Source organism: Marmota marmota, unplaced genomic scaffold, assembly GCF_001458135.2.
Source record: "Marmota marmota marmota unplaced genomic scaffold, marMar, whole genome shotgun sequence".
Classification (NCBI taxonomy): domain Eukaryota; kingdom Metazoa; phylum Chordata; class Mammalia; order Rodentia; family Sciuridae; genus Marmota; species Marmota marmota.
The window spans coordinates 523,193-537,664 of NW_025999863.1; the positions used below are offsets into that span (position 1 = coordinate 523,193).

At 63.6% G+C, this 14,472-nt stretch overlaps 1 protein-coding gene across 9 annotated transcripts in view; it reads left to right on the plus strand.

Moving 5' to 3' along the window:
- The first annotated feature begins 6 nt into the window (after positions 1-6).
- Abca7 (ATP binding cassette subfamily A member 7) overlaps positions 7-14,472 on the plus strand; it is a 17,972-nt gene continuing 3,506 nt past the window's right edge. Inside the window, exons 1-42 of one of the 9 annotated variants that reach the window (XM_048811783.1) lie at positions 109-720; positions 1,173-1,195; positions 1,235-1,245; positions 1,333-1,426; positions 1,584-1,725; positions 1,825-1,937; positions 2,056-2,132; positions 2,762-2,842; positions 3,013-3,223; positions 3,303-3,820; positions 3,972-4,139; positions 4,394-4,629; positions 4,883-5,059; positions 5,237-5,459; positions 5,555-5,776; positions 5,849-6,050; positions 6,385-6,495; positions 6,703-6,874; positions 7,156-7,287; positions 7,365-7,504; positions 7,672-7,809; positions 7,985-8,169; positions 8,256-8,313; positions 8,626-8,828; positions 9,021-9,069; positions 9,254-9,358; positions 9,428-9,582; positions 9,791-9,915; positions 9,992-10,090; positions 10,352-10,639; positions 10,779-10,811; positions 10,888-11,065; positions 11,140-11,309; positions 11,619-11,796; positions 12,000-12,115; positions 12,353-12,497; positions 12,583-12,706; positions 13,053-13,182; positions 13,254-13,374; positions 13,451-13,513; positions 13,997-14,103; positions 14,323-14,464. In XM_048811783.1, coding sequence (XP_048667740.1) covers positions 1,180-1,195; positions 1,235-1,245; positions 1,333-1,426; positions 1,584-1,725; positions 1,825-1,937; positions 2,056-2,132; positions 2,762-2,842; positions 3,013-3,223; positions 3,303-3,820; positions 3,972-4,139; positions 4,394-4,629; positions 4,883-5,059; positions 5,237-5,459; positions 5,555-5,776; positions 5,849-6,050; positions 6,385-6,495; positions 6,703-6,874; positions 7,156-7,287; positions 7,365-7,504; positions 7,672-7,809; positions 7,985-8,169; positions 8,256-8,313; positions 8,626-8,828; positions 9,021-9,069; positions 9,254-9,358; positions 9,428-9,582; positions 9,791-9,915; positions 9,992-10,090; positions 10,352-10,639; positions 10,779-10,811; positions 10,888-11,065; positions 11,140-11,309; positions 11,619-11,796; positions 12,000-12,115; positions 12,353-12,497; positions 12,583-12,706; positions 13,053-13,182; positions 13,254-13,374; positions 13,451-13,513; positions 13,997-14,103; positions 14,323-14,464 — 5,958 coding nt within the window. In that variant the 5' untranslated portion in view covers positions 109-720; positions 1,173-1,179. Of the gene's footprint in view, positions 81-106; positions 721-786; positions 1,246-1,332; positions 1,427-1,583; positions 1,726-1,824; positions 1,938-2,055; positions 2,133-2,761; positions 2,843-3,012; positions 3,224-3,302; positions 3,821-3,971; positions 4,140-4,393; positions 4,630-4,882; positions 5,060-5,236; positions 5,460-5,554; positions 5,777-5,848; positions 6,051-6,384; positions 6,496-6,702; positions 6,875-7,155; positions 7,288-7,364; positions 7,505-7,671; positions 7,810-7,984; positions 8,170-8,255; positions 8,314-8,625; positions 8,829-9,020; positions 9,070-9,253; positions 9,359-9,427; positions 9,583-9,790; positions 9,916-9,991; positions 10,091-10,351; positions 10,640-10,778; positions 10,812-10,887; positions 11,066-11,139; positions 11,310-11,618; positions 11,797-11,999; positions 12,116-12,352; positions 12,498-12,582; positions 12,707-13,052; positions 13,183-13,253; positions 13,375-13,450; positions 13,514-13,996; positions 14,104-14,322; positions 14,465-14,472 lie in introns of those variants that run through there. The other 8 variants (XM_015503568.2, XM_048811777.1, XM_048811798.1 and 5 more) reach the window with 8 other exon arrangements.

Genomic DNA, 14,472 nt, shown 5'->3' on the forward strand with positions numbered 1-14,472 from the left:
CGGAGGGGACTTCTCTTAAAGGGGCCACGCCCCCTGGCAGCGGAGGGAAGGCGGGCCAGAGCTGGATCCAGGCCGGAACGGTGAGGGGGACCGGGAGAGGAGGACTGTCTCGCGACAGTCGAGAATGTGGGGGTGGGGTGGGAGGAAGGCAAATTTCCCTGGGAATTAGAGGTACTGGCTGAGCTCCGATCCCACTCACCCTTCCTTTCCTTCCTGGGAGTGTTGGGGGCGCTGAATTGACCACTAAAGCTCAGTAGGAAGAAGTGGGCGTGGGGGTCACTTGAGGGGACCTTTGCCAACATACACCTGCAGTGCCTTTCCCACTTAGAGATCCCAGCCCCACCCCTTTGTAAATGAGTTGGTCCCCAGAGATCCCAAAAGCCACTTGCTTAAGAAAGAATCCTGGCGAGGAGGTGGAGGTCGCGGTCCCAGGTCCTAGTCCCCAGATGGATGTTGGCCTTTGGCAACTTCCCGCCTTTCTGGGCGCCTTAGTTTCCCCATTTGTGCAAGAAAGTAGCCCAGAGCTGAACAGTCCCTAGAGAAATACATGGTCAGGTGTTGCTGGAGCCTCTCCGCGCTCTGAGAGAGATGATACATGATGCGGCGGCGAGCTGGGCTCGGTCTCCCGCTGTACGTGCCCCTTCTTGGGCTCAGTTTCCACTTCTGTAAGATGAAGTAGAATCTAGTACTGCCAGCCGGGCGTGTGACATGCCCAACACAGTGAGTATTCGTTGCTGTTATCACTGGGCGACAGGGCCAAAGGGAACTTTGCCTAGGTCTGGGGGATGGGGCGGAGATGGGACCTGCAAACAGCCTGGGGGTGGGGCCTGGGAGTGAAAGCGTTAAGCCGAGGCTCCGCCCCTTAAGAATTCAGGAGGGTCTTCTCAGACCCCCCCCCCCCCTGGTAGCCCGCTAAGAGCGACAGCCCTGGCAACCAATCAGTTGCGAAGACGGCTTCGGGCAGGGTTCCCATTGGCTTACTCCTTCTGGGTCGAGGAGCGTCCCTAGATCTAGTACCTGCTCTTCACCTGGCTCGGTCCCAACTTCTGGGAGCCCTGCAGGGTCGAATGGGAGACGGGTTCAGAGAGGAGCAGGCTGTTGTCGGCAGCCACACAGCACGTCCTCAGACTGACGCTTCTGACCTTTGTCCCGACCCCTCCGTCCCTGTTCAGTCTCACCATGGCTTTCCGGACACAGCTGATGTTGCTGCTTTGGAAGAATTTCATGTATCGCAAGAGACAGCCGGTACGCTACTGCCCCGAGGTGCGGAACAGGGCGGGCTGGGCAGGTGTCCCCCGTGGGCTCACAATCTCCCACCCCTTCTTTGCTCAGATCCAGCTCCTGGTCGAGTTGCTGTGGCCCCTCTTCCTCTTCTTCATCCTGGTGGCTGTCCGCCACTCCCACCCCCCACTGGAGCACCACGAATGTGAGTCCCGTGGCCAGACACTGTCTGGGGAGGAGCGATGGGCCACCCCATCCGCCCAGGGGCAGCCGCTGCAAGGATTGCAGCGGAGCTCTCTGTTGCTAGAGGTGTGCAGTCGCGGGGTGGTGCAGAGGTGGGCAGAGCTGGCATCTCCCCACAGGCCACTTCCCCAACAAGCCACTGCCGTCCGCGGGCACTGTGCCCTGGCTCCAGGGCCTCATCTGCAACGTGAACAACTCCTGCTTCCCGCAGCCAACGCCTGGTGAAAATCCCAGGCTCCTGAGCAACTTCAATGACTCCCTGTGAGCAAGAGGCATGGGGTGGGGCCCCCGTGGGCTCGTGGGCTCAGTGCTCCAGGAGTGCCCCCAAAACCCCACCTCCTTCCCCTACTCTGTCCCCAGGGTCTCTCGGCTCCTGGCTGATGCACGCACTGTACTGGGGGGTCCCAGTGCCCAGAGGACACTGACTGGCCTGGGAAAGCTGATGCCCCTGCTGAGGGCAGTGAGCAGCAGAGGTAGGGAGGGCCCCTGAGGGCTGAGCGCTGAGCCCCAGCCTGCCTGCCTGGCCCTGGTGGAGTGGGGTGTTTCAGGAGAGGCTTGCCAACCCTGTGCCTCTGTGTGTCCTTCCTGCAGCCTGGCCTCCACAGACTGACTGGCAGCAGGAGCGACCTTCACTGGCCGCTGAGCTTCTGGGGATGCTGCTGCCCGAGGTGAGGCAGGGCTGGGTGGGCGCAGCGGCCTCTGGGGCATTGTTTCAGGGAGCCCCAGTGCTCACCATGCAGGGGCCTGATTCCAGCCTCCTGCCAGGGCTGCACCTGGCCCCTGGAGCAGTCAGTGTCCCCTGTCCTGTCTAGCATGGTGGTGGAGACTCCAGGGTGCACTGAACAAGTCCTGGACTGTGGGAAGCCGCTCTGAATGACCACGCCTTCCAGTCCCGAAGCACAGGGCTCTGACCAATCACTGCATGTCGTAGTGACTTGGGCGTGGTCCCAGCTCGGAGAGCAAGGCGTGGCTTCAGGTGGAGGTGTGCCCACTGGGGTTCTCCCTTGTAATCCTACCCCTTCTGCCTTTTCTGGACAGAACATTCTAAGAACAGCATCTTCCCAAATACAAGTCCACTCCTGAACGTGCTCCCCCCCTCTCTCAGCCTCTCCTGACTTTGTCTTGCTCCCCCCTTTTGGGAGGCTTGAGGCGGGGAGCTAGGGAAAGCCGTTCTGAAGCTTGGGCTCTGTACCTCTCAGAGCCTCAGTTCCCTGTTTGTAAAGTGCTGGTCTGGGCCTCTACAGACCTGATGGACGAAGAGAGGAGGCCATTGGTGTTCTTGCCGTCTCCTCCACAGGAATCCCTGGGGGGCGCCCTGGGTCATGTCCAGGAGTCCATGGACAGCTTTGTGGAAGCAGTCAAAGACCTGGCCCAGGAGGTGAGGCTCCACCCAGCCTTGACCCCAGCCGGGTTGGGGTGGTGATGGATGGCCTGGGCACATTTCTTGACGGTTCAGGTGCTCCTGGCAGAGTCCCTGCTCTGGGTAAGGCTTGGAGACGGATGGTGCTGTGGGAGGATGGCCAGTGCTCTCTGTTGACCTTGCCTTAGCTCCTGGTGCTGCCCAGCCTGGTGGAGCTTCGGAGTCTGCTGCAGAGACCCCGAGGGACAGGTGGCCCCCTGGAGCTGGTGTCAGAAGCCCTCTGCAGTGCTAAGGGGCCTAGCAGCCCAGGGGGCCTCTCCCTCAACTGGTACGAGGCTGGCGACCTGAGGGAGCTGGTGGGGCAGGACCCAGCACCAAACCTGCCGGACAAAGGCCTGAGTAAGTGAATGGCCTGTTTCCCCACCTGGGAAGTGGGGCGGAGGGCAGAGGGCAAGGCCTCACAGCACCCCCACCCCAGGCCCTGCCTGCTCTGAGCTGATGGGGGCTCTGGGAGACCACCCACTGTCCCGCCTGCTCTGGAGGCGCCTGAAACCGCTGATCCTGGGGAAACTGCTATTTGCACCTGACACGAATTTCACGCGGCAGCTCATGGCCCAGGTGAGGGCACTGTGCCAGGCGGGAGGGAAGTGGCCAGACACCACCCGGTATCTGGCCAGGTGTGTCACAGCCAGGCCAGAAGGTCTCGGAAGCTGCATTCTGAAGAAGTATGAGTTTGTTGGCCGTCAGAGACCAGCAGGTACAGGCTCAGAGGCACAGATGGAAGCAGGGCCCCGGGGCCAGGATTCAGCAGGGGTCCCCAGAGGGTGGCAAGTGGTGAGTGGGAAGGGCCAGGACGGGTCTTGTGCTGCCTCCCTGCAGGTCAATCGGACCTTCGAGGAGCTGGCTCTGCTGAGGGATATCCAGGAGGTCTGGGGGGTGCTGGGACCCCAACTCTTTGACTTCATGAACAACAGTGCCAATGTGGCTATTCTGCAGGTGGGCTAGGGTGAGGGTCCACGGTGTGGGGGTGCCATGTGGGGTCAGGGCATGGAGGTGGAAGTTGAAAGTTGTGGTGGGAGGGCAGATGGGCCCCCACAGACAGGAAGGGGTGCCTGATACAAACCTTTCCTCACCTGACACCCCCCAGAGGCTCCTTCAAAGGCCGGACAAATCGGGGTGGCAGCCAGGACCAGGAGGCCCAGACCCGACGGAGGCCCTGCAGTCCTTTCTGGACCCCAGCATGGGTGGCTACAGCTGGCGCGATGCCCACGCTGATGTGGGACATCTGATGGGCACACTAGGCCAAGTCATGGAAGTGAGCCATCTGCCTGGGGGTCTGAGTCATTGAGAGGAGGCAAGGCTAACCTGGGGATCCGAAGGTGGAGGCAAATCTTGCCCTGGGGGAGGTGGGCTCTGTCCGGCAGAGGGCCTGGTCACAGATACCCTGGGCTTCACAGAGGTCTGAGGGGGAACGTAGTTGGAGGTCCTGGGGAGGAGTCTGCCTTGACCCCGATGGGGTCCTCCATACCCTGCTGGGCAGACCCCAGCTCCTGGGATTCATACCCCTAGTGTGTGTCCTTGGACAAGCTGGAGGCCTCGCCTTCGGAGGCAGCCCTGGTGTCGCGGGCCCTGCAGCTGCTGGCCGAGCACCGCTTCTGGGCCGGCATCGTCTTCCTGGAGCCTGAGGACCCGGCAGACTCCTCAAAGAAGCCAGCCCCAGACCTGGGCCCTGGCCACGGCCACGTGCGAATCAAGATCCGCATGGACATCGATGATGTTACCAGGACCAATAAGATCAGGGACAGGTGGGAGGGAGCAAGAGTTTGGTGGACGGGGCCGACCGTGGACCTTCAGCCTAGACAGAAGCTGGGCGCCTAGGCGCCTAGGCGCCGTGGGCGTGGCCTAGGCTGGGATGAGACAGAAGTAGGTCCGGGCTGAGGGCAGTGGTGGGCGTGGCTGGTGCGTAACTGAACCGCAAGGTGCAGATCAAGCTGTGAAAGACCGGTCCTTAGAGTTTCCAGCACTTCCCTACAGCTGACCGCCACTCCCCTCTCGCAGGTTTTGGGACCCTGGCCCGGCCGCGGACCCCCTGACTGACCTGCGCTATGTGTGGGGCGGCTTCGTGTATCTGCAGGACCTGCTGGAGCGCGCTGCTGTGCGCGTGCTCAGCGGCACGGACCCCCGCGCTGGCCTCTACCTGCAGCAGATGCCCTACCCGTGCTACGTGGACGACGTGTGAGCGCCGTGCCCCTCCGCACTTAATTCCTAGGCCACTTAATTCCTAGGCGCCAGTCCCGGGGGCGAGGAATCTTCGCCAAGGCTGAGCCTTGGGTTCCCAGGCGAACGGTCCTGCCAGGAGGACGAGGGAGCTCCGCAGGGTGTTCAGATCCACCACAATGTCGCGTTCCTCAGGTTCCTGCGTGTGCTGAGCCGGTCGCTGCCGCTGTTCCTGACGCTGGCTTGGATCTACTCAGTGGCGCTGACCGTCAAGGCCGTGGTGCGGGAGAAGGAGACGCGGCTGCGCGACACCATGCGCGCCATGGGACTCAGCCGCGCGGTGCTCTGGCTCGGCTGGTTTCTCAGCTGCCTCGGGCCCTTCCTGTTCAGCGCTGCGCTGCTCCTTCTGGTGCTTAAGGTGAGCGCGCCCCCGCCTTCTGGGCCCAGGAGGGGCGCGTGCAAGGGTTATAAGCAGGAGGCAGGGCCAAATCCTGACTCCTTTGCTTTCCACAGGTGGGGGACATCCTTCCCTACAGCCACCCGGCCGTGGTCTTCCTGTTCTTGGCAGCCTTCGCGGTAGCCACCGTGGTCCAGAGTTTTCTGCTGAGCATCTTCTTCTCGCGTGCCAACCTGGCGGCCGCCTGTGGAGGCCTCGCCTACTTCTCACTGTACCTGCCCTACGTGCTCTGTGTTGCCTGGAGGGACAGGCTGCCCACGGGTGGCCGCGTGGCCTTGGTGAGGGCCGGTCGGGCCTGGCGGGCACACCCAAGGACCAGGCCACCCTCTGACCCACCCACTCCCCTACAGAGCCTGCTGTCGCCAGTGGCCTTCGGCTTCGGGTGCGAGAGCCTGGCCCTGCTGGAGGAGCAGGGTGAGGGCGCACAGTGGCACAACTTGGGCCGTGGACCGGCGGCAGATGTCTTCAGCCTGGCGCAGGTCTCAGGCCTCCTGCTGCTGGACGCCACCCTCTATGGCTTCATCATCTGGTACCTGGAGGCTGTGTGCCCAGGTAGGCCATAGTGGGTGGGGCTTCAGACGGGGCCCTAGTGCCCACGGGAGGTCTGGGTCATCTACCTGGAGACACCTAGTTAGGTCCGGAGTGGGGCAGTGTCTCCGGCTGCTGCCTGAGCACAAAAGACTGTCCCTTTGGGTGGTGCCTCCCTGCCATGAAGTACCTGGAGGCGTGCATCCGGTGGTGAGGGTGGTGTTTCCTGGCACTTTCGCACAGGTAGCTGCCTGTAAAGGCAGAGCCACCACCTGCCTGGATGTCTGGACTCCAGGTGTGTGGCTGGAAGTTGGCACACTCCACGGGGAGTTAGCACGACTTAGCCTCTCTCCCCCAGGCCAGTACGGGATCCCCGAACCGTGGAATTTTCCCTTTCGGAGGAGCTACTGGTGTGGGCCTGGACCCCCCAAGGGTCCCGACCCCATCCCTGCCCCGCAGGACCCAAGGGGTGAGGCCCTACAAGCCTTAACAGCTGCTTCCCGGTTTGGACTCCCCACTCCTCCCCATGAAAAGCCAGGTTCCCCCAGATCAGATCCTCCCCAGCCCCTGCACACAACTCAGGCCCCTCCTACCGTCCCTAGCCTCACAGTTCCCTGATTCCTCACCCTGCTGTTGGGGCCCCTAGGGCCCCACAGCTGACTGCCTCCCTCCTCAGTGCTGGTGGAGGAGGCGCCCCCGGGCCTGAGCCCTGGAGTCTCTGTTCGAGGGCTGGAGAAGCACTTTCCCGGCTGCCCACAGCCAGCCCTGCGTGGGCTCGACTTGGACTTCTACCAGGACCAGATCACTGCATTCCTGGGCCACAACGGGGCGGGCAAGACCACCACGCTGTGAGCAGCTGGCCTCCCTCCTCTTTCCCTGTCTGTCTGTCAGTGGGGAAGGCGTCTGGGGTCAGAGTTTTCTGCCAGCATGGGGAGGGGGCGGTGCACACGACCAGACCCCAGTTCCCTCCCCCAGGATGGGCCTGGGAGAGGCGTCTTCTCAGCACAGTTCCCCTCCTCTGTCAAGTGCAGACATTGTGCCCCTTGGGTGAGCATAAGTAGGTGCTCTGTAAGTGCTTGCAGCCCCTCTCCTGGTGACAGGCTGCTCTCAGATTCCCGCCTCCCCCCAGGTCTATCCTGAGCGGCCTCTTCCCTCCCAGTGGTGGCTCAGCTTTTGTCCTGGGCCATGACGTCCAGTCCAGCATGGAGGCCATCCGGCCCCACCTGGGGGTCTGCCCGCAGTACAACGTGCTGTTTGACATGTATGTCCTGGAGTGCCTGTGGGTGGGCTGGGCCGGCTTCAGGACCTCCATGGTGGCCATCGCCCCCCTCGCCGCAGGCTGACTGTGGAGGAGCATCTGTGGTTCTACGGGCAGCTCAAGGGCTCGCGTGCCACAGTGGTGGGCTCTGAGCAGGAGCGTCTGCTGCAGGACGTGGGACTCGTACCCAAGCGGTGGACTCAGACACGCCACCTCTCTGGTGAGCCCAGACGGGGGAGGCCAGCTCCACAGGGTCAGGGTCTTGAGAAGCCCAGGGACGGATCTGGGGACCAGGAGGAGCCAGGCCTTGAGGTCTCCGTGGGTGGAGAGGACAGGCAGCCATACCCACCGCAGGGAGGGTCACGCCAGGATCCTCCAACCCACCAGGTGGGATGCAGCGGAAGCTGTCCGTGGCCATGGCCTTTGTGGGTCACACTCGGGTGGTCATCCTGGATGAGCCCACAGCTGGTGTTGATCCCACATCCCGCCGAGGCATCTGGGAGCTGCTGCTCAAGTACCGGGAAGGTGAGAGTGGGGGGTGGCTTGAGGTTCCCCTGGACCGTGCCTCAGGGCCCAGAACGTCTGACGTGGGAGTGCCGGGCCGGGTTTTGAGAGGTGAGAGGAGCTTGGAGCCGTGGGCAGGAGGTTACCAGCAGAGACCACAGCTAGAGCAACACCTGGGGCTGGGCCCTGTGTGCAGGTCGCACGCTGATCCTCTCTACCCACCACCTGGATGAGGCCGAGCTTCTGGGAGACCGGGTGGCCATGGTGGCAGGTGGCCGCCTATGCTGCTGTGGGTCCCCACTCTTCCTGCGCCGTCACTTGGGCTCTGGCTACTACTTGACACTGGTGAAGAGTCCCCAGCCCCTGGCCAGTGCTGTGAAGGTGAGGACCAGAGCTAGGCCCTGCCCTGACCCCCATGGGTCTGTCCAGCCTGATGGCCACATCTGTGGCTGCCCCTCTGTCTGCAGGATGAGGAGGACACCCACTTGAAGGACGGCAGGGGCTCTGGCCAGGGCAGCACTGCGGGTGAGTTGGGTGGGAGGCCCCGGGCAGGGAGCGGGCAGCAGAGTCCTGTTCAGGGCAACAAGACTCCAGTGCCCCAACCTGGGCTGTGTCAGAAGGTGCCTGAACTTGGCTGAGCCAGCCACACTCTGGCCCTTACCTTTGACCTGTCCTGGGCTGAGCCGGACACAGGCCCACCTGACCAGGGACCCTGAGCCAGCCCTGCCCTCAAGTTCTTGGCCCTGACCTCCGCCCCTAGGGACGGCCCCTCCCCAAGGAGACGGGTGGGAGAGGGGCTCCCGGGCCTCAGGGCCTAGATGCACCTCATTCACGCAGGTGCCCCTCAGCTCCTGGCCCTGGTGCGGCGCTGGGTGCCTGGGGCACGGCTGGTGGAAGAGCTGCCCCAGGAGCTGGTGTTGGCCTTGCCCTACGTGGGTGCCCTGGATGGCGGCTTTGCCGGGCTCTTCCGGGAGCTGGATGAGCAGATGGGGGCGCTGAGCCTCAGTGGCTATGGGATCTCAGACACCAGCCTCGAGGAGGTGCGGGCCAGTGGGAGTCCTGGGGCCCAGGAGGGCAGCCTGGGGGACGCAGAAGAGCTTGCTACGCGGGGGAGTGAGGAGGGGCGTTCCTGGGGGAGACCGCGCCAGGAGTGGGGGAGGCTCAGAAGCCCTTTGAGGTGGCAGGTCCCAGTGTTCAGGTCCCGACCCTGAGCCCCTGTGCTGTCTCCCCAGATCTTCCTGAAGGTGACAGAGGACTGTGCCTCGGACACAAACCCAGAAGGTGTGGCTGCAGCTTTGTGACCTTTACCCACAACCTGGGTCCAGAGCAGGTTCTCATCTCAAGCCAAGCTGATGCCTGGCTGAGTCTACCCCAGTGCAGAGCCTGAGTCCTGACCTTTCCACCCATGACCCTTGACCCTGGCCCCAACAACACTAACACTACCCCTTCCCCGTTGGCCCTGCAGATGGCAGCCCTGGGCAGCATGCCTGTGTGCACCTGGCTGTCCCAGATGGGACCCTGGGGGCCACGGTCATGCCAGAGGAACCAGCCTTGGACAGTGGGGAGCTGGGTGAGTCCCGCACCCCATAATCCCCCAAGGTCCCCACCACCAGAGCACTGACCTTCCCATCCCCGACAGCTGGGTCAGCCCCAGAGACCCAGGCCTTGCAGGGTTCTGCGCCAGCCACTGCAGGACGAGTAGAGGGCTGGGCACTGACCCGTCAGCAGCTCCGAGCCCTACTTCTCAAGCGCTGTCTACTTGCCTGCCGTAGCCGCTGGGGCCTGTTTGCACAGGTGAGGGGGCCCTGGGACAAAGGAGGGTGCTGGAGAGTCCCTGGTGACTCCTCTGGCCATCCCCTCAGTGTTCGCTTCAATAGCTTCATCCTGTGCATATTTATTGAAGACACTAGGGAGCCCTGGGTGGTTCTAGAGCGGGAGCAAGGAAGGGTATGAGCCAGCCTGGAGGGTCATGGAAGTGGCAGCTGATGGGATGCCCCTCCAGATTGTGCTGCCCGCCCTCTTTGTGGGCCTGGCCCTGCTGTTCAGCCTCATCGTGCCTCCTTTTGGGCACTACCCGGCTCTGCGGCTCAGTCCTGCCATGTACGGCGCCCAGGTGTCCTTTTTCAGGTGAGTGCAGAGAAGAGGGGCTGGTGGAGGGAGGGCTTGCCACCTGGGGACACAGCTCTGATCTGCACACACACAGTGAGGACACCCAGGGGGACCCCAAGTATGGCCACCTGCTCAAGGCGCTGCTGGGGCAGGCAGGACTGGAGGAGCCCCACCTGCAGAACACCTCCAACAGGTGAGGCCCGGCCTGGACCCCCTCTGGCCCCAGGTCCCCTCGGGGCTGTGGTGGGGAGTACCCCCTGCCTGGACCCGCTCTGGCCCCAGGTCCCCTCGGGGCTGTGGTGGGGAGTACCCCCTGCCTGGATCCCCTCTGGCCCCAGGTCCCCTCGGGGCTGTGGTGGGGAGTACCCCCTGCCGTGGCACATGGGAGCTGGGAGCCACCGTGCTTCCAGAGAACAGGCAGTGGGTGCCCACAGCCCTGCACCCTGACCCACAGGCTGCCCGAGTGCCCAGGGGCCCTCTCCTGCCTGTTCTCAGTCCCTGAGGCCACTGCTGATGTGGCCAGGGTCATGGCCCGTGGCAACTGGACCCCAGAGTCTCCATCCCCAGCCTGCCAGTGCAGCCAGCCTGGTGCCCGCCGCCTGCTGCCCGACTGTCCGGCTGCGGCTGGTGGCCTCCCACCGCCCCAGGCAGTGGCCAGCTCTGGGGAGGTGGTCCAAAACTTGACGGGCCGGAATCTGTCCGACTTCCTGGTGAAGACCTACCCAAGCCTGGTGCGCCAGGGGTAAGCACCACATGGCACCCGGCCTGCTGCAGCTGGGCCTCTCGGGCCGGGTGGGCCTGGGCAGGGGTGTTGGGGCAGGTCCAGATGCCCAGCCTGACCCTGCACCTCCATCACCCCTCCCTGTCTGTGTCCTCCACAGCCTCAATACTAAGAAGTGGGTGGATGAGGTCAGGTAAGGAGGGACCTGGGGTTGCTGGCCCCACTGCGCACCCCCCCTGGCCCTCAGCTCTTCTTTCTGTGCCCCCCAGGTATGGGGGCTTCTCACTGGGGGGCCGAGACCCAGACCTGCCCTCAGGGACGGAAGTGGCCCATTCTGTGGAGCAGCTGAGGGCCCTGCTGAGTCCCCGGCCAGGCGGGGCCCTGGACCATGTCCTGCACAACCTCTCAGCGTGGGCTCACAGCCTGGATGCTCACCACAGCCTCAAGGTGAGAACCCAGGGTGGCGGCTGGATGGCCCTGAGGGTCCAGCCTTGGCCACCCTGACCCTGTGGCCTCCACAGATCTGGTTCAACAACAAGGGCTGGCACTCCATGGTGGCCTTTGTCAACCGAGCCAACAATGCACTCCTGCATGCCCACCTGCCCCGGGGCACCGCCCACCAGGCCTACAGCATCACTACGTTCAACCACCCCCTGAACCTGACCAAGGAGCAGCTGTCCGAGGCTGCCCTGTGAGTCCGCACCCGCCCACCTCCGTGGCTCTGAGGTGCGGGGCAGCGTGGCCGCAGCGTGTCATCCAGGGCCGCGACCTGCTCCGAGGCCGCGGACCGGCCACCTCCAGCCCCCGCGCTCCAGCCCCCCAGACTCCACGTGTCCCTGTCCCGCCCATTGTCCTCCCGGGCAACGTCTCCTGCCAAGCAGCTCGACCACCCCTCCCCACGTGGCTCAGGCCCTCTCCGCCACCCACGGCGGCCCAGGAGCCTCGTCCCTGCGGGGCACGCGTGGCCGGGCCCTGAGCAGCCTCGTGCCCTCACCCCCAGGGTGGCCTCGTCCGTGGACGTGCTCGTCTCCATCTGTGTGGTCTTCGCCATGTCCTTCGTCCCGGCCAGCTTCACCCTCATCCTCATTGAGGAGCGCGTCACGCGAGCCAAACACCTGCAGCTCGTCGGGGGTCTGCCCCCCGCCCTCTACTGGCTGGGCAACTTTGTCTGGGACATGGTGCGGGGGCTGCCCAGGAGTGGGGGGGGCTCGCTGCCCTTTGGCCCTTCTGGGCTGGGACTTGTCACGCGTGGGTGAGGTCTTGAGGACCGTGGGACACATCGTGTTCTCCTGTCCAAAAAGTAGGAAGCAGAGGGGTCACAGGGCTGAGGGTGGCTGTCCTGCCCTGGTGGCTGAGGAGGGCGGCGTCCATCTGTGTGCAGTGTAACTACTGGGTGGCTGTGTGCATCGTGGTGCTCATCTTCCTGGTCTTCCAGCACAAGGCGTATGTGGCCCCTGCCAACCTGCCTGCCCTCCTGCTGCTGCTGCTACTGTATGGGTGAGGTCCCCGTCCCTCAGGCTCCTTCTTATGCCCTCACCCCTGCACCGAGGGAGACGGGACCCTGCAGCAGCTCTTGAGGGCCGAGGCGGAGCTTGGTGGGAACCTGGGAGCCTTCCAGTCAGTCATCTCCACCGTGGCCTTAAAAGCTCAGTCCGCCCGGATCTGCATGATCAGAGGCCCGCTGGGAGGCCTGCTCCTCCCAGGGATGCCCAGTGAGGTCCTGTCGCCCTGCAGCTGGTCAATCACGCCACTCATGTACCCGGCCTCCTTCTTCTTCTCCGTGCCCAGCACGGCTTACGTCGTGCTCACCTGCATCAACCTCTTTGTGGGCATCAACGGCAGCATGGCTACCTTCGTGCTGGAGCTCTTCTCGGATCAGGTTGGGCTCTGCAGGGTGGGGCTGGGGCTGGGCTGCAGTGTGGCCTCAGCTCCCGACGCGACTGCCTCTTCCTGCCCCCAAGCAGAAGCTGAAGGAGGTGAGCCGCATCCTGAAACGCATCTTCCTCGTCTTCCCCCACTTCTGCCTGGGCCGGGGGCTCATCGATCTGGTGCGGAACCAGGCCACGGCTGACGCTTTTGAGCGCCTGGGTGAGAACTTCCTGCCCTGTGAGACTGGTCAGCCCCCTCAAAAGTGCCATGCTAGAGTCAGTTACACAGAGTGGAGACCAACGGCCTCCAGGGAGAGACACCCTAGGTGGCCTCAAGGTTGGGCCCAGTCAGAGGTGTAGAAAAGAAGTCGTAAAAGTTGATTTTATCTTGGGGCACATCACTAGAAATCTAATGACCTAAATAAGGGAGGGGGGGTGGCCGACCTCTATTTTCTATGCCCGTGAGTCCCCCAGGTCTTCTTTGATTTTTACCTTGAGAATCCAGGTGAGCCGGATGGGGAGGACACAACTCCCTGGGACAGAGTCCTCCCTTCCTGTCCCCACAGGAGACGGGCAGTTCCAGTCGCCCCTGCGCTGGGAGGTGGTGGGCAAGAACCTGCTGGCCATGTCTGTGCAGGGGCCCCTCTTCCTCCTGCTCACGCTCCTGCTGCAGCACCTCGGCCGCCTCCTGCCACAGTCAGTGGGGAGCAGGGTGGGGTGGCAGGGCCAGGGACCTGCCTGGGACCCACGCGTGTCTCTGTCTTCAGACCCCAGCTGAGGACACGGCCGCCCCTGGGAGAGGAGGATGAGGATGTGGCCCACGAGCGGCAGCGGGTGGCCAGAGGGGCCACCGAGGGGGATGTGTTGGTTCTCAGGGACCTGACCAAGGTAGGTGTGGCCACAGAGAGCCGGGCGGGGGCTCCCACTGGCCACCCCCCTTTCTCAGGGACCTGCCTCCTCCTAGGTGTACCATGGGCAGAGGATGCCAGCTGTCCACCGCCTGTGCCTGGGGATCCCCCCAGGTGAGGTGAGTCCCCGTGAAGGACCTGGTGCTGGGGCGGTGGGAGGCTGCACACCACCGCTTACTGAGCACTTACTGGGTGCCAGGATTTGAACTCCTGTTTTGAGCCAACATATCCTCATTAATTAAGCACCTGCTGCATGCTTACATTTATGAAGCATCACTGTGCTCACCCCGTGCCAGCAAACATTTGGAAGTCTGTTGTGCCCACACTTGTGTATGGGCTTTGTGGGATACCTACCCTAGTCGGTAAACAGAAGGCCCAAACATTCCCCGCTGAAGAACAGTGTTGTGCCTCTCCAGTACCCCAGGGTCTGTCCCAGGCTCCACCTCGCCCACAGCCGCCCACGCCGGAACTCAAGGCTGCCACCAGGCACCAAAAACACAAGGACAGGGCTGGTCCCCCTGAGCCATTAGGGCTGCTGCCAGGGGAACCCGAGGTGGGGGTCAGGGCTGGGCCTCCCCAGCACCATCTCCGGCATCCCGCAGTGTTTCGGACTGCTCGGTGTGAATGGAGCCGGGAAAACCACCACATTCCGCATGCTGACCGGGGACATACCGCCCAGCATGGGCGAGGCTGTGCTGGCAGGTCACAGGTAGGGGGCTCCAGGTGGGGGGCTCCAGGTGGGGGCAGGGTGGAGCTCCCGCACGACCAGCTATGCTCCTGGTCCTCCCACACCGTGCTCATGGAGGAGGCCCTGAGACCCTCCTGTCCCTTACCAGAGTAGTCCTGGGTGGTGGCCCTGAGACCCCTGTGTGTGCCTCCAGTGTGACCAGTAACTAGCTAGTTCTGCGCCCTCTACTCCCACCTGCAGCGTGGCCCAGGAACCAGCTGCCGCGCACTGCCACATGGGCTACTGCCCGCAGTCAGACGCCATCTTCGAGCTGCTGACTGGCCGCGAACACCTAGAGCTGTTTGCACGCCTGCGAGGCGTCCCTGAGGCCCTGGTCGCAGGGGTGAGCTC